A 22315-nucleotide genomic window follows, 5' to 3' on the forward strand; every position below is an offset into this window, starting at 1 on the left:
GCAAAATAAACTACCATCCATCAGAGTGAACAGGCAACCTACAGAATAGGAGAAAATTTTTGCACTCTATCTATCTGACAAAGGTCTAATGTCCAGAATCTACAAAGAACTTTAACAAATTTACAAGAAAAATATAATCCCATCAAAAAGTGGGCAAAAGATATCAACAGACACTTCTCAAAAGAAGACATTTATGCAGCCAACAAACATATGAAAAAATGCTCATTATCACTGGTCCTTACAGAAAGGTAAATCAAAACCACGATGAGATACCATCTTATGCCACTTAGAATGGCGATCATTAAAAAGTCAGGAAACAGATGCTGCAGAGGATGTGGAAAAATAGGAATACTTTTACACTGTTGGTGGGAGTGTAAATTAGTTCAACCATTGTGCAAGACAGTGTGGCGATTCTTCAAGGATCTAGAACAAGAAATACCACTTGACCCACCAATCCCATTACTGGGTATATACCCAAAGGATTATGAATCATTCTACTATAAAAACACATGCACATGTATATTTATTGCGGCACTATTCACAATAGCAATGACTTGGAACCAACCGAAGTGTCCATCAATGATAGACTGGATAAAGAAAATGTGGCACATACACACCACGGAATACTATGCAGCCATAAAAAAGGAAGAGTTCATGTCCTTTGCAGGGCATGAATGAAGCTGGAAACCATCATTCTCAGCAAACTATCACAAGAACAGAAAACCAAACACCACATGTTCTCACTCATAAGTGGGAACTGAACAATGAGAACACATGGACACAGGGAGGGGAACACCACACACCAGGGCCTGTCGGGGGGTGGGGGACTAGAGGAGGGATAGCATTAGGAGAAATATCTAATGTAGGTGATGGGTTGATGGGTGCAGCGAACCACCATGGCACGTGTATACCTGTGTAACAAAACTGCACATTCTGCACATGTACCCCAGAACTTAAAGTATAATGATGATAATAATAATAATAATACTAAGATAATGAACTGAGTTTTCAAACACTTAGACATGCAAACAAAATTAAATCTCATAAACATATTCTTCTTGTCCGTATCATTCACAGTATACAAACACATTCTAAAAGCTTCTAGTTTAAAATAAAAAAAACAAAAAAAGGGAGAAAAATCTGTGTATTCTACCAAAGTCCACTCCCTGATTCTATGATTAATAGTCAAGACAAAGAGAGATTTCTCCTTTCAGAATGGCACCACAGCACTGCTCCACTGTCTTCTACCTTGATCCAGGGTCTTTCAATAATTTCAGTATATCATACATTCATTTAGCTATTTAGAATTAAGAGTTACAGGTCAAATGATAGGTTCTCAGATTAGTTCCCGAATCTTCCCATCATGTCCTGGCCCAGCACCAGATAATACACACCTCAATGAAATTACATAAATCAATACGAAGAAAGCAGAAGACAAGCAGACGAGTAGTTCCAATGACTATTAATAGTTGGTAGGAAGGTGATTAAAGTCAGACTTGGTATGATATTGTGAAATACATATTTGGTTTTAGTCCAGTCCCTGTTTCCTAGCATACAACTCCTAAACTCCTGAGGATCTCCAAAGTGTCTTTTTGTATGCTAATGAGCTGACTGACGGCTGCCAGCTCCTAGGTAGCTTCAGGATGGAGGCTAGTCACTTGAAAGACCAAGACAGGATGAGAGGATGGGGGCTGACTCCCAACCTCCAGAGGAAAGGGACTAAAGCTTAAATTGCTCACCAATGGCCAATGATTTACTCAATCATGCCTATAAAATGAAGCTCCTATAAAAATCCAGAAAGGACTGGGTCTGAGGAGCTTGCGAATAGCCAAACACGTGGGGGCTTCCAGGAAAGTGAACAAGAACATGTCCACAAGCAAGGAGGGTGGTATACTCCAACTCCACAGGGGCAGAAGAAGCTCCTGTACTCAGGCCCCTTCCAGACCTGTCCTTTGTATCTCCTCATCTGGCTGTTGATTTGTATCCTTTAAAATATTCTTTGTAATAAACCAGTAAACATGCTTCCGAGTTCTGTGAGCTGCTCTAGCAAATTACCTGAACCCAGGGAGGGGGCTGTGGGAATCCCGATTTACAGCAGGTTGGTCAGAAGCACAGGCAAAATAACCTGAGGCTTGCTATTGGCATCAGAAGTGGAGATCAGTCTCGTGGGACTGAGTCCTTAACCAGTATGATCTGACGCTATCTCCAGGTAGATGGTGTCAGAAATAATGGAATTAGGATGGGCATGGTGTCTCATGCCTGTAATCCCAGCACTTTGGGAGGCCGAGGCAGGCGGATCACCTGAGGTCAGGGGTTTGAGACCAGCCTGGCCAACATGGTGAAACCCTGTCTCTACTAAAAATACAAAAATTAGCTGGGCGTGGTGGCATGTGCCTGTAGTCCCAACTACTCAGGAGGTTGAGGAAGAATTGCTTGAACCCAGGAGGCAGAGATTGCAGTGGACAGAGATCATGCCACTGCACTCCACCCTGGGCAACAGAGTGAGACTCTGTCTCACAAAAAAAAAAGAAAAAGAAATAATTGAATTATAGGACACCTAGCTTATGTCTACTACAGAATTGTTTGCTTGCTTGCTGCTCGCTTGCTTGCTGGTGGGGAGAAATCCCCACACATCTGGTATCAGAAATGTGCTGTCAGAGTATGGTGGAAGAAATTGAGTTTGTTTTTCTTTTTCTACTCACTTGGGAATGAGTTGTCAAAAGCAAACGAACAAGAGATGTCGAAAGTTATGGTCCCTGAGCTAAGCTATATTTTAAGAGCTGACTTCTAGACAGTCAATACAAATTACCTTAACAAGGTCTGTACCAACTCAGTTTCAATGCAGTTGTATAAACTTGATAACTGTAGATGTCTAAATTTACAGAGTTATTCTCTTAAGAAGCTGAGTAGGATGACACAATTAGCCCTCTTGAATTGCCGGGGTTCAAATAGGGTCAAGTTTGCTAATATAACCTTAGTGTAAGTCTCTGATAAATTATAAGGCACAGAATTTAGGGTACATACTATTGCCAGGCAACAAGTTATTAGATTTGATTACACAGCAGCGGCGAAGATAAATGGTGACTCATAGGTTTAAAAGCAAGTCTCTTTAGTGTAGGAGGTAACTATAGTTGATAGCCCACAGGGTAATTGAACACAACTTGCCTATTTTTTTCCCCAGGGAAAACCTGTTCAAAAGGAGTGACCTGTGAGCCCGGGATATGTGCTGTTTGACCTCAGAGAAGGCTGGGTCCCATCACTCAGTTCAAAAACAGCAGTTCAGTCTTCTTTTAACTTTAAGTATAGGTTGAACATCCCAAATCCAAAATGCTCCAAAATTCAAAATTTCTTGAGTATAAACATGACTCTGCAAATGGAAAATTCCACACTTGACCACATGAGATGGGTCACAGTTAAAATACAGTCAAAACTTTGTTTCATGCATAAAATTATTTAAAATATTATATAAAACTACCTTCAGGCTATGTATATATGAAATATAAATGAATATTGGGTTGTGTCCCCAAGATACCACATTATGCATAGGCAAATATACCAAAACCTGAAATCTGAAACACTTCTGGTTCCAAGACTTTCAGATAAGGGATATTCAACCTGTACTAAAACCAGAACTCAGAGATGGGTAATTTAATCATCAGCAAATCCAGAAAACAACCTTTCCTGGAACTTTCTAACCAGAGAAATCTCATCCCAGATCTGAAACTTAAGCAGAAGGCAAGATTAAGGGTCATAATCTCATATGGATACCATACCTCTGCAGGACACTTGTTAAGCAGCCATTTGTCTTCAAAGATTCATTTTAATGCAATCTCAAACTCTTTATAGAAATTAAACAGGCTTTAGAGGAGTAGTAATGGCTGACACAAAGTAGAATGCGAAAAGTGCTGTAAGAGAACGTGTTATGGAAATTCAGAGGAAGAAAAGAGTACTTCTCCTTGGAGAAGGGAGAAGGACCTCCAGGTGTTATCCTTATAAGGTGATTTATGAGCCCAACTAAGGATATACAGAACTGAAGCTGAATACAGAACTGAAGCTATTCCAGTTAAATAGCTTTTTAAATTAAAATGGTGCACAGATGGACAGAGAGAAGATCAAATAGTTCAGCTTGACTAGAATTTCAGAAGAGCAGAGGAAGGTGATGTTGGAAACATACTTTGGTGTTGTAAAGGAATGGCCTCCTTAATTAGTAAAATCTCAAGTCCTCTAACAGATGAACAATAATAAACTCTTAACAATAAGAACAGGGTCGCTGTTCAATCGGGGACTAACTCTTCTTCCCTGTGGTTTTCTTTCTTCTGATTATTTTTATCATAGCTCCCAGGGTTATAATACTTAACTTTTTTCTCTAGGCAAAGCATGAATAAAAGCAAAATTAAATCCTATATTATTCTTTACACAAATAGGGTATTACTTTTTATCCAAATACCTTATATATATTTCATTGTTTGTATTTTAGTTATTTTGAAACATAATTTAGCTTAATTTTCAAATGGTGTTAAACTAAGAACAAAATTATCAGAAAACATCAAGGGAGAGTCTTAAACAAGTTACGTGCCTATTGTTTTTACCTAGAAAGCTTTCCATATCATTTTTCTATTCTCATTATTTGAAAGACTGCTCATCTATGTTAGTTCATTTACTTTTTCCAAGTAAGGGCTGCAGCTTGTCATGAGGTACAATTGGGTTTCACATTCTACACTAGGAATTAGGGCGTTATTCTATAGGACTGGTAAAGAGTCCAAAAATGCAATGACTAGAAAAACTATATACAGTCAGCTCTCTGTATGTGAGGTTTCTACATCCACAGATTTAACCAACCCCAAATCAAAAATATTCAAGGAAAAAAAACACAGTAATAAAAAATACAAATAAAAAATAGAGTATAACAACTCTTTACATAGCATTTACGTTGCCTTAGGTATTATAAATAATCTGGAGGTGATTTAAAGTATATGAAAGGATGTGTAGAGAGTATATGTAAATACTACACCATTTTATATAAAGGACTCAAGCATCCATGGATTTTTGTACCCATGGGAAGGGGAGGGGCCTGGAACCAATTCCCCAGGGATAACCAGGGACAACTGCAATCACAGTTTTATTTAAGGAAGATTTCTAGTGTAAGGGAGAAGATTAATAAAGTCAAGAAGGATAATGGAAACTGGAATTAAGAGGCTAAGTCAATAGCCCAAGTAAGTAGTAATGAAAGCATAAAATAGTATAGGCACAGTGATAAAGGAGAAGAAGGAATAGAGAATAAAAGATAATGCAGACAGATATCTGACAACTGTTATCTGTAGAATAAGGTAACATGATGCAAAGATAACACCAAGTCTCTAAGTAAATCAATTTTGTAAGCAACCACTCCACTAGAGGATGGCAGCATTGTGCCGGGAAATAAGGGCAGAACAATAGTAACAGATGAAAAAGCAGCTGGAATGATGAGAAATCTGGGTTCAGGCATAGGCTCAGGAAATGAGAGGTTCAACACTGGAATCATTTTGAAATCAAGTCAGGCAAACTGTGATCAGAATCCAAAGCTCAAGAATCAAAATCAAGGATATGAGTCTCGATTCTGGAGTACTATAATATAAAGTCAAGATGATTTCAGAGTCATAAGTCTATTAGTTTTGTGCTACTAAAGTCTAAAGATTCCTGAACAAAAGATCACTACGCATTAAAGATCTATAGCTGCACTAATATGGATGTCACATATATCTACAAAACAGTCACATATGGCTCTTTATATCTGAATGAAATTTGTAAGAATTAAATCACATTTAAAATTCAGTTCTTTAGTCATGCTAGACACATTTCAAATGATTAACAGTCACATGTAGCTAGGGAGTACCATATTAGACAGTGCAGATATAAACTATTTCCATCATTGCAAAAATTTCTATTAGATAGCACTGATCCAGAGACTTGAATCTGAAAAGGAATAGTGGTTGTAAATGTTTCATATATTCCCATCATAACCCATCTATGTGCAAAGTACACACAGACATTTATTACCAAGAGGCTCCAGCTTCTGCAAACTAGAAAAGATACATCTAGCCTGGTCTCTTTAAAATAGACGTACATAATACCACCAATTAATTTATTCTCCAAATTTCTAAATATTTTATGAGGCATAAATTTTGTTTTAATGAGAGTTAAGTCACTATATAGAATCTACCTACATTTAGCTTTATATAATAAACACTTTTCAGAGTTAAAGATTAGTTTTCTCTGGACTATGCTTCTATTTTAATCAATTATCTGAGGCAGCAGGATAAAAATGACCTTAATTCAATGTATCAAATGTTTCTTTAACTGCAAATGCATTGCTGTTACATCAGTATGAAAGGTTAAAGTATAAAACATTTTTATCATTCCTTTTAAAACCCAACTATATTCTCAAGATAATGCTACCCATAGTTAAGAAATACTTTTACATTTTCTGTTCCTAACATCATTCACTTCCCTATATCCTGCTTCCTTTACAAAAAAAAAAAAAAAAAAAAAAAAAAAAAAAAAAAAGACTATGATGTTCAGGCCATGGCAAATTTTGGACCAATGCTCATTTTCCTGTACAGTACTCTTCATACTTCAATCCATTCCTGTTTTAGACATCACTTCATTCAATTTTTCTTTTACAAAAAGGAGTTCACCTGCTTGAATATATTATACAAGATTCAAATTAATAAACCACCTAAGAATCTAGAAAATTATAATCACCTGATTATCTGTTAACATAAATTTTAACAAATAGCTATGATCCAATCCTGCCATCTACTGTTTCAAATGTGAAACTATACAGCTCAAAAGTATAAAACATGCTCAGTAATACCAGAAAGTGGTTAACACAGAATTTGTGCCAATTCCAATATTATATTAACATAATTAGAAAGCTGAGTAAAGAAAAACTTATGACAAACTCACACAAGGATCGGTATCCTTCCTGGCTTTTAAAAGACAAAGTACTGTATTATTAAATCCTTTGTTATCAGGGTAAATGTATATATTTACATTCAGGAGATTTCAGCTCCTGCATTTTTCCAGCCTCATTTACTTAAAGTTACTGATGTCTTTCATTTATAAGATTAGCATTGTTCAGTTCCACGTAAATCCTCAACAGAATATAGAATATATTAGTTGTCTCAACCTCCAGCAGGAACAGGATTTGAAAGTCTGGTTACCTTAATCCTAACAACTGTGAGGAGCCTTGGAAACGTGCTCCTCTTTTCAGAAGTCAGTAATTCTGCAGACCTACCTTTGGATACTACTCATTGGATTGGTGGCTAACCCTGTAATGGCCACTTCTATCGATTTAAAAAGTTCCCCAGCGCCCAGTCCTGAGTTGATCCTAATTTCCCTAAACTATCTCATGTTCTCAGGGATCCAGCACATTTTGTACCCAGCCTATCAAAGTTTTAGGATAAGACACATTAGCTTCTTTTTAATAATCAGTTTCTCTATTTTACCATATTATTACTACACATGTTGTTCTATACATAAAATACTTCAACCATTCCTTTCTGCTTCCAGAACTATTTGAAACATTATTGACAGAAACAAAGTAGATGCATTCGATTCAAGTTTCTTAAAATGCTCTGCAGATTTTACCTTGAAATGCCAAATTCTTGGTGAGGCCTTTTGCCATTATTACGATCCCACCTTGAAGACTGTTCAACAGGCAGCAATCCTGAAGTTCCTGAGCTCCTCCTCAGCTGTGGAGTTGGCAAACTATTCCTATTTAGTCCCTGTTGAATAATTTAACAATGGTTAAAAATGTCACTCTTTAATATGCTATATATGTAATATTAGTGATGGCACATGAAAGTATCAATACGAAGTATATTTTTAACATGTACAGAGAAAAAAGAAACATTTTATTCTGAAAATCTGTCAATTTACTCCAAATTTCACACTGTATTTTGTTATTCTATTCCTCTTCCTCCTATTAAAAAATATGTCTGAACTCTATAATTTAAGCTAGATTCTTTTTCTTTTGTACATTTTACTACTTGTTTCATAAGAAACAATTGGCAATTTAAAAAGTGGATATGAAAGATTTACCCTGAAAATCAACTTCAGAGGACAATCTTAGGATCAGGGATGATCAGCCCTATATTCTAAATTTTTTATATTTTCAGTACAGTGCTATAGAATTTACTTAGCTGTTAATCAGGAGAAACTGCAGGATTCTGAGTTTGAATAAATGACTGAGTTAAATACAGAACACCTTTAGCATTAATATTTTGCCCTAATTTTAAAAAATATTCTCAACTAACCCAAATGTTCAATTAACCATATTCCATTTTTGACCATTATAAATAAGTGTTTTACTGAGATTTACATAATAGTTTCTGCTGCTTATGAATTTCCTCTATCAGCAGACACTGCAACAATCTCAGAGATAAGTATCTGTCTTATATTTCAGTTTTCCCAAGGACACTGATTTTGTAAAGGTTAATAGTTAATTAGACCAGCAGTGAAAAAGTCCTTTCTGTTAATATCCTTGTTGACTGTCATTTAGGTTCATATGATCTTTCTTTGTTCTTAATGTGTATAAGATAGTTATATTATCTGTTCCTTTTCCCTTTTGCCTATTGTTTTTTCAATAAATGCCTTTGCCCTTTTCTGAAGTAACAACAGGCTTTTTATATGCTTTTCCAAAAGCAGAGACAAATTCGATATAGAACTCTAATAAGGAGTTTAAAGAACACAAAGAAAAGGAATAAGGGTTACTTCCTGGTTCTTATATGACTTACTCTATCAGTAGATTCCAGAACCCAAAATAACCTTGATTAACTACAATGCTCAGGAAATGAGGCATTTAGGCATCCTGTTTAATTAATATTATGTTTAAAATGTTCCTAAAATGTACCAGTACACTTTTCTACAACTAAATACTGATATCAATATGATTTCTGATTAAAAATTTTAAGAATTACTATTTTTAAAAATTACTATCCTGAGTATCAAATACCAACAGAAAATGCAAAGGAAGAGTAACATATAGAGTGAAAACTAACTCAAGAATACATTAAAGTTATTTTATTTATGGTTTATTGCTATGCCCTCTGAATGCTTGTGATTAACCTCTTTCTTATAAGATAGAGTGCTAAAAAGAAGTCATATAACTAAATACTAATTAATTGGGTTTTGACTAATGTAGGTGCTACTGTATAAACTTTAAAAAAAAAACCATCACACAACTATGATCCAGATTGTGATCAATACTTCTGAAATCCTTTTCCTCTAATTGGGTTTGCTTAACTTGTCAACATTTCTAAACCCTAATGCTGACAACTGATAAAATTAACTGATGATCAAAATCCCTGCAAAAACTATATTTACCTATTTCTAAGTTCTATAAGCATTATTACAATTGACAAAATTAACTGAAATAAATTTCGTCTTCTCTTGGTTAGTTTCCTTATCTGGAATAAAATGGTTGAGTAAAATAATTTCTAAAATGTTTCTGGTTTTAAAGTTTTATGATTTTAGCTATTGGCAAAGATACTGATAATAGTCAAATAAAACAAGTAAAAGCACTCTGAACAAGAATAATGCATACCCATTTAGAACAGTATTTATTATTTTCTAAAGAAAATCCTATTTTGAAATATTTATATTTTAAAGAGAAATTAATCCTCTATTCTAATGATATAAAAATCAATGCCGGCCGGGCGCAGTGGCTCACGCTTGTAATCCCAGCACTTTGGGAGGCCGAGGCGGGCGGATCACGAGGTCAGGAGATCGAGACCACGGTGAAACCCCGTCTCTACTAAAAAATACAAAAAATTAGCTGGGCGTGGTGGCGGGCGCCTGTAGTCCCAGCTACTCGGAGAGGCTGAGGCAGGAGAATGGCGTGAACCCGGGACGCAGAGCTTGCAGTGAGCCGAGATTGCGCCACTGCACTCCAGCCTGGGCGAAAGAGCAAGACTCCGTCTCAAAAAAAAAAAACAAAAAAAAACAATGCCTACTGGGCTACAGTAATCTTCAGTAAGTGTAAAAGGGGGGAAAACACGGTTCAAAAAACATAAAAATCATTTTAAAATAATGCTATGTAATTCGTAAAATGAATATGATAATGACCATTTCTTCTTGGCTCAACAATTCCCAGATTCTAAAGAATAAAATAGAGCAATAACATGATCTGACTACTAGTTTGTTGTATAAGCCTGGAACAAAATTTGCTTGCTGTTCTCTACTTCTTAACAAGAATAATAATACATAGTTGTTACCATTCAAATTATAAGTGCTAATCACAGCAATGTATTTAAAATAAAAACTGAATACTCAACTATAATTATTTGAGCTTATAATTGCCTCTAACATCCCAAGCAGCTCAATATTATGTCTGGTCCTTGAAACGAAAATTGTATTTTATATAGAATTTAAAGGAGCAGTTAATTTGAAAATATCATTAAATTTGATAAATAGGGTTGGATGATTACTGTATTTCGACCTTGTTAAGTTTTCTATCCCCTTTCTCAGCTGGGTCCTCTATTTCAGAGCAGGGGTAAAATCCAGGAAATGGTGTGAGAGGATTAATCTTTGGCCTACAGGAACCTGAGAAAGCACCCATTAAGCTACTGATACTCCGTAGAGAGGAAATGACTTGTGGTGGAAGGCTTGGATCAATCAGAAGATCTGACACCATATTGCGAGCCTCATTTAGCACTGAAAGATCAACTCCATTTCCACCTCCAGAATTCTAGAAAGAAAAAAAGTGAAATTTTCATTCATTTGTACATGGCATAAATGATATAACAAATGGTATAATTCTAACTTAAAATTTATATATATATATATGTAGCAAATAACCGTGAACTTTAATTTTTTTCTTTTTCGCTAGCTGATTATCACATTATATTTAATGGTATTAACTACTAACACTGAATTACCTTACGACTAGTATAAAACTAAATCTGTATTTACTTTAAAGTCTGTAATTTGAACATTTCATTAATTCATTGATTATTTCCTTTCCTTTATAACAAAATTTCTTTTAAACATACAAAGCATTTATTTCATTTACCTTACTCACTTAAGAGGCAGTCTAACACAGTGACAAGGTTTTGTAGCAAACATACCTGAATTTGAAACTTAAACTTTAATCTTACCTTTGTGACCTTGAGTAATTTACTTAACCTCTAAATATTTTAGTTTCTTCAATGTAAAATCAGGATAGTAATGTCTACCTTATTATGGGCTAATATGAGAAATCTGATAATATATGTAAAGCAAATAAAGCAGTGTATAATGTATGATTTAAAGCATAAAAAAGTATTATTACTATTAATATTATGGAAAATGATGAGATAAAAATAGAGAAAAATATGTTATAGTTCAAAAGAGATAGTGATAACTTAAAGATGAATAATTAACAAAAACCTCACAGACAGGGTAGCATCAGGCAAGGCCTAAAAAATTTGGTAGAAAAAAAATTTTTAATTTAGAAGAAATATGTCACCGATGTAAACATGAGATGATTTTTACTCGTTGAAAAAACAGACATATGATGTTCAACTTGATTACCCATAGAAATAAATGGACTAACAATCAGAACAGTAAATTAAATGTTACTTTTGTTTTTTGTTGTTGTTGTTGTACCTTGAACTTACATTTGGGTGTGTTTGCAATTAATAATTATTCAAATTAATGAGTTCACAACAAAACTGTTTATTAAAGTATCCTCAATACATTTTGGAACTGAGAAATATTATGAACATTACACCAAGCTAGCTAAATAATGTCTGCTCTTTGTGGAATTTTTTTTTCTTATGAAGTGTTAATATGTATTAGTTTTTACTTTAAAACATTTCCTGATACCAGGGCATAGCCCAACTATTTCTAGTCTTTCTCCCCTGCAAATACTACTAAAATAAACACCTGTCTATATATGTTACTATGAACAATTAAGCATATTTCTTATACACAGCTTCCCATAATCTGAATTGCTGAATGCAAATTAACATGTTAAAATAAGGTCATTCCTCTAAAACTGCCTTAGAATATGTTGATCAAATCTACACTTCTAATTGTATGTAACAGCACCTATTTTTCCATATCCCATTACAATTAGCAACTATGAATTTAATTAATGCTTACCTATCTGATAGGCAAAAAAACCTCTAATTGCTGCTTCAAACTGAATTCTCTGATTATTGTGATTCTAAATGTTCCTCATAATATTTACATATTCAAATGGAACACATACAAAAACAATTTTTATTTGCAAGTAACCTTTCCTCAATACTGTTTAAAAACTGTTGAAATTAGGAAAGAACAAATCACAAATTTACTGAGAGTACAGTGTGACTTTCACCTTAACAATACAAGGTAATTAGAATCTACTCATAAATATCTCCCAAGACAACAGGAATACCTCATGTAAAAAAAAATCATTTTCATAGACAAATCTTTTTTTCATGGTCAATTTTTCCTTTTGTTCATATTGTATCCTTTGAAGGTAAATACTTATGTCAGGGCATAAGTTTGCCATTTTATTATTTGTTTTCTGTTTGTTTCTTCTGTTCCTTGTTCCTCTGTTTTTTCTTGCTTTTCTGGGGTTACTAGAATATTTTTATGATTCCATCTTGATTAATTTACAGAGTTTCTGAGTGTATTACTATATTAAGTTTTCTTAGCGGTTGCCCTTGGCAATACAATGTACATATGTGACTTATCACAGTCTCCTGGTATCAACATTTTACCACTTTGAGTGAAGTGTTGAAAACCTTACTACTAGTTAGGTCTCTACCTTGCCTACATTTAAGTATAATTGTCTTGTCTTGAGTATCAGATGATGTTATAATTTTTGTTGCAATCATCAAATATGATTCATGAAACTCACAAGAAGGATAGTCTATTGCATTCTCCCACTATTTCTTCTTGTTTCATTGTTCGTTCTTCCTTCCTGTTACTTCAAGAGTCCTTCTTTTATAATTTCCTTTCTGTTTAAAGCAGGGGTTCCCTAACCTTTTTGGCATCAGGGACAGGTTTCGTGGAAGACAATTTTTCCACAGGCTGCGTGGGGGTGTGAGGAGATGGTTTCAGGATGAAACTGTTCCACCACAGATCATCAGGCCTTAGACTCTCATAAGGAGCGTACAACCCCAAATCCCTTGCATGTGCAGTTCACCATAGGATTTGTGCTCCTATGAGAATCTAATGTGGTGGCTCATCTGACAGGAGGCAGAACTCAGGTGGTAATGCTCATCTGTCCACTGCTCATCTCCGGCTATGTGGCCCAGTTCCTAACAGGCCACAGACCAGTACTGGTTGGTGACGCCTGGTTTAAAGAACTTCCTTTTGTCTCTCTTGCAAGGTAAGTCTCTTACTGACAGATTCTTTTCTTTTCCTTCATTTCACAATGTTTTCCCCTTCATTCTTTTTTTTTTATTATTATATTTTGTGTTCTAGGATACATGTGCACAACGTGCAGGTTACATATGCATACATGTGCCATGTTGGTGTGCTGCACCCATCAACTCGTCATTTATATTAGGTATATCGCCCAATGCTAGCTATCCCTCCCCACTCCCCCACCCCACTACAGGCCCCGGTGTGTGATGTTCCCCCTCCTGTGTCCAAGTGTTCTCATTATTCAATTCCCACCTATGAGTGAGAACATGCGGTGTTTGGATTTCTGTCCTTGCGATAGCTTGCTCAGAATGATGGTTTCCAGCTTCATCCATGTCCCTACAAAGGACATGAACTCATCCTTTTTATGGCTGCATACTATTCCATGGTGTATATGTGCTACTTTTTCTTAATCCAGTCTAACACTGATGGACATTTGGGTTGGTTCCAAGTCTTTGCTATTGTGAATAGTGCCGCAATAAACATACGTGTGCATGTGTCTTAATAGCAGCATGATTTATAATCCTTTGGGTATATACCCAGTAATGGGATGGCTGGGTCAAATGGTATTTCTTGTTCTAGATCCTTGAGAAATCGCCATACTGTCTTCCACAATGGTTGAACTAGTTTACAGTCCCACCAACAGTGTAAAAGTGTTCTTATTTCTCTACATGCTCTCCAGCACCTGTTGTTTCCTGACTTTTTAATGATCACCATTCTAACTGGTGTGAGATGGTATCTCACTGTGGTTTTGATTTCCATTTCTCTCATGGCCAGTGATGATGAGCATTCAAGTGTCTGTTGGCTGCATAAATGTCTTCTTTTGAGAAGTGTCTGTTCATATACTTTGCCCACTTTTTGATGGGGATGTTTGATTTTTTTCTTGTGAATTTGTTTAAGTTCTTTGTAGATTCTGGATATTAGCCTTTTGTCAGATGGAGAGAGTGCAAAAATGTTCTCCCATTCTGTAGGTTCCCTGTTCATTCTGATGGTAGTTTCTTTTGCTATCAGAAGCTCTTTAGTTTAATTAGATCCCATTTGTCAATTTTGGCTTTTGTTGCCATTGCTTTTCGTGTTTTAGCCATGAAGTCCTTGCCCATGCCTATGTCCTGAATGGTATTGCCTAGGTTTACTTCTAGGGTTTTTATGGTTTTAGGTCTAACATTTAAGTCTTTAATCCATCTTGAATTAATTTTTGTATAAGGTGTAAGGAAGGGATCCAGTTAAAGCTTTCTGCATATGGCTAGCCAGTTTTCTCAATACCATTTATTAAATAGGCAATCCTTTCTCCATTTCTTGGTTTTATCAGGTTTCTCAAAGATTGGGTGGTTGTGGATGCGTGGTACTATTTCTGAGGGCTCTGTTCTGTTCCATTGGTCCATATCTCTGTTTTGGTACCAGTACCATGCTGTTTTGGTTACTGTAGGCTTGCAGTATAGTTTGAAGTCAGATAGCATGATGCCTCCAGCTTTGTTCTTTTGGCTTAGGATTGTCTTGGCAATGCGGGCCCTTTTTTGGTTCCACATTAACTTTCAAGTAGTTTTTTCCAATTCTGTGAAGAAAGTCAATGGTAGCTTGTTGGGGATAGCATTGAATCTATAAATTACCTTGGGCAATATAGCCATTTGTTTGTGTCCTCTTTTATTTCGTGGAGCAGTGGTTTGCAGTTCTCCCTGAAGAGGTCCTTCACATTCCTTTTAAATTGGATTCCTAGGTATTTTATTCTCTTTCAAGCAATTGCGAATGGGAGTTCACTCATGATTTGGCTGTTTGTCTGTTAACGGTGTATAGGAATGCTTGTGATTTTTGCACATTGATTTTGTATCCTGAGACTTTGCTGAAGTTGCTTATCAGCTTAAGGAGATTTTGGGCTGAGACAATGGGGTTTTCTAAATATACAATCATGTCATCTGCAAACAGGGACAATTTGACTTCCTCTTTTCCTAATTGAATACCCTTTATTTCTTTCTCCTGCCTGACTGCCCTGACCAGAACTTCCAACATTATGTTGAATAGGAGTGGTGAGACAGAGGCATCCCTGTCTTGTGCTGGTTTTCAAAGGGAATGCTTCCAGTTTTTGCCCATTCAGTATGATACTGGCTGTGGGTTTGTCATAAATAGCACTTATTATTTTGAGATATGTCCCATCAATACCTAATTTTTTGAGAGTTTTTAGCATGAAGGGCTGCTGAATTTTGTCGAAGGCCTTTTCTGCATCTATTGAGATAATCATGTGGTTTTTGTCTTTGGTTCTGTTTATATGATGGATTACATTTATTGATTTGCGTATGTTGAACCAGCCTTGCATCCCAGGGATGAAATCCACTTGATCATGGTGGATAAGCATTTTGATGTGCTGCTGGATTCAGTTTGCCAGTATTTTATTCAGGATTTTTGCATCGATGTTCATCAGGGATATTGGTCTAAAACTCTTTTTTGTTGTGTCTCTGGCAGGCTTTGGTATCAGGATAACGTTGGCCTCATAAAATGAGTTAGGGAGGATTCCCTCTTATTCTATTGATTGGAATAGTTTCAGAAGGAATGGTACCAGCTCCTCTTTGTACCTCTGGTAGAATTCAGCTGTGACTCCATCTGGTCCTGGACTTTTTTTGGTTGGTAGGCTATTAATTATTGCCTCAATTTCAGAGCCTGTTATTAGTCTATTCAGAAATTCAATTTCTTCCTGGTTTAGTCTTGGGAGGGTGTATGTGTCCAGGAATTTACCCATTTCTTCTAGATTTTCTAGTTTATTTGCATAGAGGTGTTTACAGTATTCTCTGATGGTAGTTTGTATCTCTGTAGGATCGGTGGTGATATCCCCTTTTTCATTTTTTATAACATCTATTTGATTCTTCTCTCTTTTCTTCTTTATTAGTCTTGCTAGCGGTCTATCAATTTTGTTGATCTTTTCAAAAAACCAGCTTCTGGATTCATTGATTTTTTGAAGGGTTTTGTGTGTCTCTATCTCCTTCAGTTCTGCTCTGATCTTAGTTATTTCTTGCCATCTGCTACCTTTGAATTTGTTTGCTCTTGCTTCTCTTGTTCTTTTAATTGTGATATTAGGGTGTCAATTTTAGATCTTTCCTGCTTTCTCTTGTGGGCATTTAGTGCTATAAATTTCTCTCTACACACTACTTTAAATGTGTCCCAGAGATTCTGGTATGTTTTGTCTTTGTTCTCATTGGTTTCATAGAATATCTTTATTTCTGCCTTCATTTCGTTATTTACCCAGTAGTCATTCAGGAGCAGGTTGTTCAGTTTCCATGTACTTGAGTGGTTTTGAGTGAGTTTCTTAATCCTGAGTTCTAGTTTGACTGCACTGTGGTCTGAGAGACAGTTTGTTATAATTTCTGTTCTTTTACATTTGCTGAGGAGTGCTTTACTTCTAACTATGTGGTCAATTTTGCAATAAGTGCAATGTGGTGCTGAAAAGAATATATATTCTGTTGATTTGGGGTGGAGAGTTCTGTAGATGTCTATTAGGTTCGCTTGGTGCAGAGCTGAGTTCAATTCCTGGATATCCTTGTTAACTTTCTGTTTTGTTGATCTGTCTAATGCTGATGGTGGAGTGTTAAAGTCTCCCATTATTATTGTGTGGAAGTCTAAGTCTCTTTGTAGGTCTCTAAGGACTTGCTTTATGAATCTGGGTGCTCCTGTATTGGATGCATATATATTTAGGATAGTTAGCTCTTCTTGTTGAATTGATCCCTTTACCCATTATGTAATGGCCTTGTCTCTTCTGTTCTTTGTTGGTTTAAAGTCTGTTTTATCCGAGACTAGGATTGCAACCCCTGCCTTTTTTTGTTTTCCATTTGCTTGGTAGATCTTCCTCCATCCCTTTATTTTGAGCCTATGTGTGTCTCTGCATGTTAGATGGGTCTTCTGAATACAGCACACTGATGGGTCTTGACTCTTTATCCAATTTGCCAGTCTGTGTCTTTTAATTGGAGCATTTAGCCCATTTACATTTAAGGTTAATATTGTTATGTGAGAATTTGATCCTGTCATTATGATGTTAGCTGTTTATTTTGCTCATTACTTGATGCAGTTTCTTCCTAGCATCGATAGTCTTTACAATTTGGCATGTTTTTGCAGGGGCTGGTACCAGTTGTTCATTTCCATGTTTAGTGCTTCCTTCAGGAGCTCTTGTAAGGCAGGCCTGGTGGTGACAAAATCTCTCAGAATTTGCTTGTCTGTAAAGGATTTTATTTCTCCTTCACTTATGAAGCTTAGTTGGGATGGATATGAAATTATGGGTTGAAAATTCTTTTCTTTAAGAGTGTTGAATATTGGACCCCACTCTCTCCTGGCTTGTAGAGTTTCTGCCAAGAGATCTGCTATTAGTCTGATGGGCTTCCCTTTGTGGGTAACCCGACCTTTCTCTCTGGCTGCCCTTAACATTTTTTCCTTTATTTCAACTTTGGTCAATCTGACAATTATTTGTTTTGGAGTTGCTCTTCTCGAGGAGTATCTTTGTGGCATTCTCTGTATTTCCTGAATTTGAATGTTGGCTTGCCTTGCTAGGTTGGGGAAGTTCTCCTGGATAATATCCTGCAGAGTGTTTTCCAACTTGGTTCCATTTTCCCCGTCACTTTCAGGTACACCAATCAGACGTAGATTTGGTCTTTTCACATAGTCCCATATTTCTTGGAGGCTTTGTTCATTTCTTTTTACTCTTTTTTCTCTAAACTTCTCGCTTCATTTCATTCATTTGATCTTCAATCACTGACACCCTTTCTTCTACTTGATCAAATCGGCTACTGAAGCTTGTGCATGTGTCACGCAGTTCTCGTGCCATGATGTTCAGCTCCAACAGGTCATTTAAAGTCTTCTCTACACTGTTTATTTTAGCCATTCATCTAATCTTTTTTCAAGGTTTTTACTTTCTTTGCGATGGGTTCGAACATCCTCCTTCAGCTTGGAGAAGTTTGTTATTACCAATCATCTAAAGCCTTCTTCTCTCAACTCGTCAAAGTCATTCTCCATCCAGCTTTGTTCCATTGCTGGCGAGGAGCTGCGTTCCTTTGGAGGTGAAGAGGCACTCTGATTTTTAGAATTTTCAGTTTTTTGGCTCTGGTTTCTCCCCATCTTTGTGGTTTTATCTACCTTTGGTCTTTGATGATGGTGACGTACAGATGGGGTTCTGGTGTGGATGTCCTTTCTGTTAGTTTTCCTTCTAACGGTCAGGAACCTCAGCTGCAGGTCTGTTGGAATTTGCTGGAGGTCCACTCCAAACACTTTTTGCCTGGATATCACCAGTGGAGGCTGCAGAACTGCAAATATTGCAGAAGGGCAAACGTTGCTGCCTTATAGTTCCTTTGGAAGCTTTGTCTCAGAGGAGCCCTCGGCCATATGAGATGTTAGTCAGCCCCTACTGGGAGGTGCCTCCCAGTTAGGCTACTTGGGGGTCAGGGACCCACTTGAGGAGTCAGTCTGTCCATTCTCAGATCTCAAACTCCGTGCTGGGAGAACCACTCCTCTGTTCAAAGCTGTCAGACAGGGACATTTAAGCCTGCAGAAGTTTTTGCTGCCTTTTGCTCAGCTACGCCCTGCCCCCAGAGGTGGAGTCTACAGAGGCCAGCAGGACTCCTTGAGCTGCGGTGGGCTCCACCCAGTTTGAGCTTCAGGGCTGCTTTGTTTACCTACTCAAGCTTCAGCAATGGCGGGCGCCCCTCCCCCAGCCTTGCTGCCACCTTGCAGTTCCATCTTAGACTGCTGTGCTAGCAGTGAGTGAGGTTCCGTTGGTGTGGGACCCTCCAAGCTGGGCGCGGGACATAATCTCCTAGTGTGCTGTTTGCTAAGACCATTGGAAAAGTGCAGTATTAGGGTGGGAGTGGCCCGATTTTCCAGGTGCCGTCTGTCATGGCTTCCCTTGGCTAGGAAAGGGAATTCCCCGACCTCTTGCGCTTCCCAGGTGAGGTGATGCCTCACCCTGCTTCGGCTCACAGTCTGTGGCTGCACCTGCTGTCCTGCACCCACTGTCTGACAAGCCCCAGTGAGATGAACCCAGTACCTCATTTGGAAATGCAGAAATCACCTGTCTTCTGCATCGCTCACAGTGGGAGCTGTAGACTAGAGCTGTTCCTATTCGGCCATCTTGGAACCTCCTCCCCTTCATTCTTAAAGAATACTTTTGCTGGATATAGACTTTACAGCCATTTTCTTCCAGTTCTTCAAAAGTGTTCTGCCACTTCCTTCTGGCCTTCATGGTTTTAAATGAGAAATCTGCTATTACTTGAATTGGTGTTCCCCTATAGGTAATGCGTTGTTTCTCTCTGGATGCTTTTTAAGATATTTTCTTTGTCTTTAGCTTTCACAAGTTTAATTATGACATGTCTTAGAGTAGATTTTGAGGGGGTTGATACTATTTGGAGTTCAGAAAGCTTCTTGAATCTCTAGGATTAAGTTTTTTGCTAAATCTGAGAAGTTTTCAGCCATTACTTCTTCAGATACTCTTTCAGTGCCACCCTCTTTCTCCTTCTCAAACACCAGTAATACAAATGTTGGTTCTTTGTTACTGCCCAATAGGTCCCTAGGGCTTGCTGATTTTGTTTCTGTTTTCTCTGTGTTGTAAAATTGGGTAAATTCTATTGATCTATGCTTAAGCTCACAGATTCTATCCTACTGTCATCTCCACTGTTATTCATCCCATCCAATAATTTTAAATTTCTATTATTGCATTTTTTCAGTTCTATAATTTCCATTTGTTTCTTCTTTATAATTTATATTTCTTTTGCTAATATTTTCTTTATTTTTCCATTTGTTTCAAGATACTTTGTAATTATTTGTTAGAGCATTTTTATGATGCTTGCTTTAAAAATCCTTGCCAGATAATTCCAAATCTGATTCATCTTAGTGTTGTCATTCCTTTTTCTTATTCAAGTTGTGATTTTCTTGGTTTTGATATGATGGGTGATTTTTTATTTTATCCTCAATATTTTGACTAAAACTTACAAGACTCTGGGTCCTACTGAAATCTTTGCCATTAGAAGGCATATCCCCATTTAGGTTTATCACACAGGTCCTGGCCTACTTTTGTGGGCTGTGGTTTGGATGACAATTTTCAAAGCATTCACAATCATTTAGGTGTGTTTGATTTTTTTTTTTGATGCCCCTTGGGTTCCCACTAGTCCACACTAGTGCCTTAGAGTAGGGGAAGAGAGCTTCCTCAGGTTGGGTCATCTGGTACCTTTAGGGGAGAGAAAGGAGTCTCCAAGCCACAGGAACAAAGATCACTTTCTGGGCTAGGCATTTGTGAGGATATCCCCCTTAACAGGCACACTGGCCACCCACTGTCTGTCAGTGGGGAAGGGAAGTCTCATGCCCAGGAGGGAAGGAGAATGCTTCTCCCTGGTCACTGATTGCCAGTGGTTCCAAATCAATTCCCCCTTGCTAGAGCCACCAGACTTGCTTAGTGTTGTTGGCAGGGCTCTTGTTTAATCTGGGGAAAGAATAAGCCTACCTGTGTCACCTTATGTTGTTAGGTTGAGAGCGGAGGCCTCGACCAGGTTTGCTGTTGGATGTGGGTCATAAAAGACTCTGTCACTGTGTTGTTTTTCCTGTACCAGGGTCCCTAGCCAGTCTGCCTTCCTCTTTCTATTTTTCGTAGTTCTCACTTGATTGCCTCTTATATTATTTCCAGAGTTAATAACTGTACTTAGCAAGGAGGAAAAGAGAGAGTTAAATATGGTAACACATGCAGAGCATACAAAGTAATGTATAGTACATATAACTAAAGGCAAAGATAGTACTGTTATTATTAACAGAAAGTGAAGAGATAAAAATACAGACAAAATGGCCAGGCGTGGTCACTCACCCCTGTAATCCCAGCACTTTGGGAGGCCGAGGTGGGCAGATCACCTAAGATTGGGAGTTCGAGACCAGCCTGACCAACATGGAGAAATCCCATCTCTACTAAAATACAAAATTAGCTGGGTGTGGTGGCACATGCCTGTAATCCCAGCTACTCGGGAGGCTGAGGCAGGAGAATCACTTGAACCCGGGAGCCGGAGGTTGCGGTGAGCCGAGATCGTGCCATTGCACTCCAGCCTGGGCAATAAGAGTGAAACTTCGTCTCAAAAAAACAAAAAAAAATATATATATATACAGACAAAATGGCATTAGAGTTCAAAAGAGATATAGAAAACTTCCATTTGGATAGTAACAGAAATTTTACGGAAGGGGTAGCATTTGAGCTGGGCCCTAAAAATTTGGTAGGATTATATTTATATTTGTTTACAATAAAACAAAACAAAAATGTATTGGGGAAGTGTACTGCATAAAATGGACACAGCATAAATAAAAGTATAAAAGTGGTAAAATACAATTTTTAAGTGGTAAAATAATGCTATACAGGGAACATGAAATTGTTGAAGTACAGATTATATAAGAAAGCAATGAAAAACAGGTTGGAAAGACATGTTGGGACCAAATTTTTGAGAACACTGGGTTCCAAGCTAAGTAATATAAGTAATAAAGGGTTGTATATAATAGATTTTGAACAGGCTGCTAAAAAGAGAAAATAAAGTAAGTTAAGGGAAAAAGATGTGATAGAACACAATGCAGTTTTAGAGAGGAGAGTTGGGGTATGCCTCACTAAGAAGGAAATGCTTATGTAAAGACATGACAAAGTGTGGGAAATAAGCATTCCAGGCAGAGAGACTAGCAAGTGCAAAGACGTGAGTCAGAAGCCTGTCTGACTTGTTTGGGGAAGAACAAGGAGGCCAGTGCAGCTGGAACAGAGTAAATGAAGGAGAAAGTAGTAGAAGACAAAGACAGAGAAGTACAAGAGAGTAAGGGAGGGAACCATGTTGTGTAAGTTCTTTTATGTACATGACAAAGACTTTAAGTGAAACGACAGAAATGAGCAAGAGAGTGACATAATAACTTATGTCAGATCAAATTGAATATTCAAATTATTTGCCACAATTTTAAA

The 22315-nt window shown here is 37.2% G+C and overlaps 1 protein-coding gene across 6 annotated transcripts in view; it reads right to left on the reverse strand.

Moving 5' to 3' along the window:
* The window catches only part of PDE3B (phosphodiesterase 3B), a 231252-nt gene that overhangs the window by 69280 nt on the left and 139657 nt on the right, over positions 1-22315 (reverse strand). For 4 of the 6 annotated variants that reach the window (XM_055282322.2, XM_055282324.2, XM_063641062.1 and 1 more), the window contains exons 3-4: positions 10481-10729; positions 7630-7766 (exon numbers count right to left, since the gene is read on the reverse strand). In XM_055282322.2, the coding sequence (XP_055138297.1) occupies positions 7630-7766; positions 10481-10729 (386 nt within the window). The remainder of the gene's footprint in view (positions 1-7629; positions 7767-10480; positions 10730-22315) is intronic. The other 2 variants (XM_055282325.2, XM_055282323.2) reach the window with 2 other exon arrangements.

The sequence above is a fragment of the Symphalangus syndactylus genome, chromosome 6, assembly GCF_028878055.3.
Source record: "Symphalangus syndactylus isolate Jambi chromosome 6, NHGRI_mSymSyn1-v2.1_pri, whole genome shotgun sequence".
In the NCBI taxonomy this organism is placed as follows: Eukaryota; Metazoa; Chordata; class Mammalia; order Primates; family Hylobatidae; genus Symphalangus; species Symphalangus syndactylus.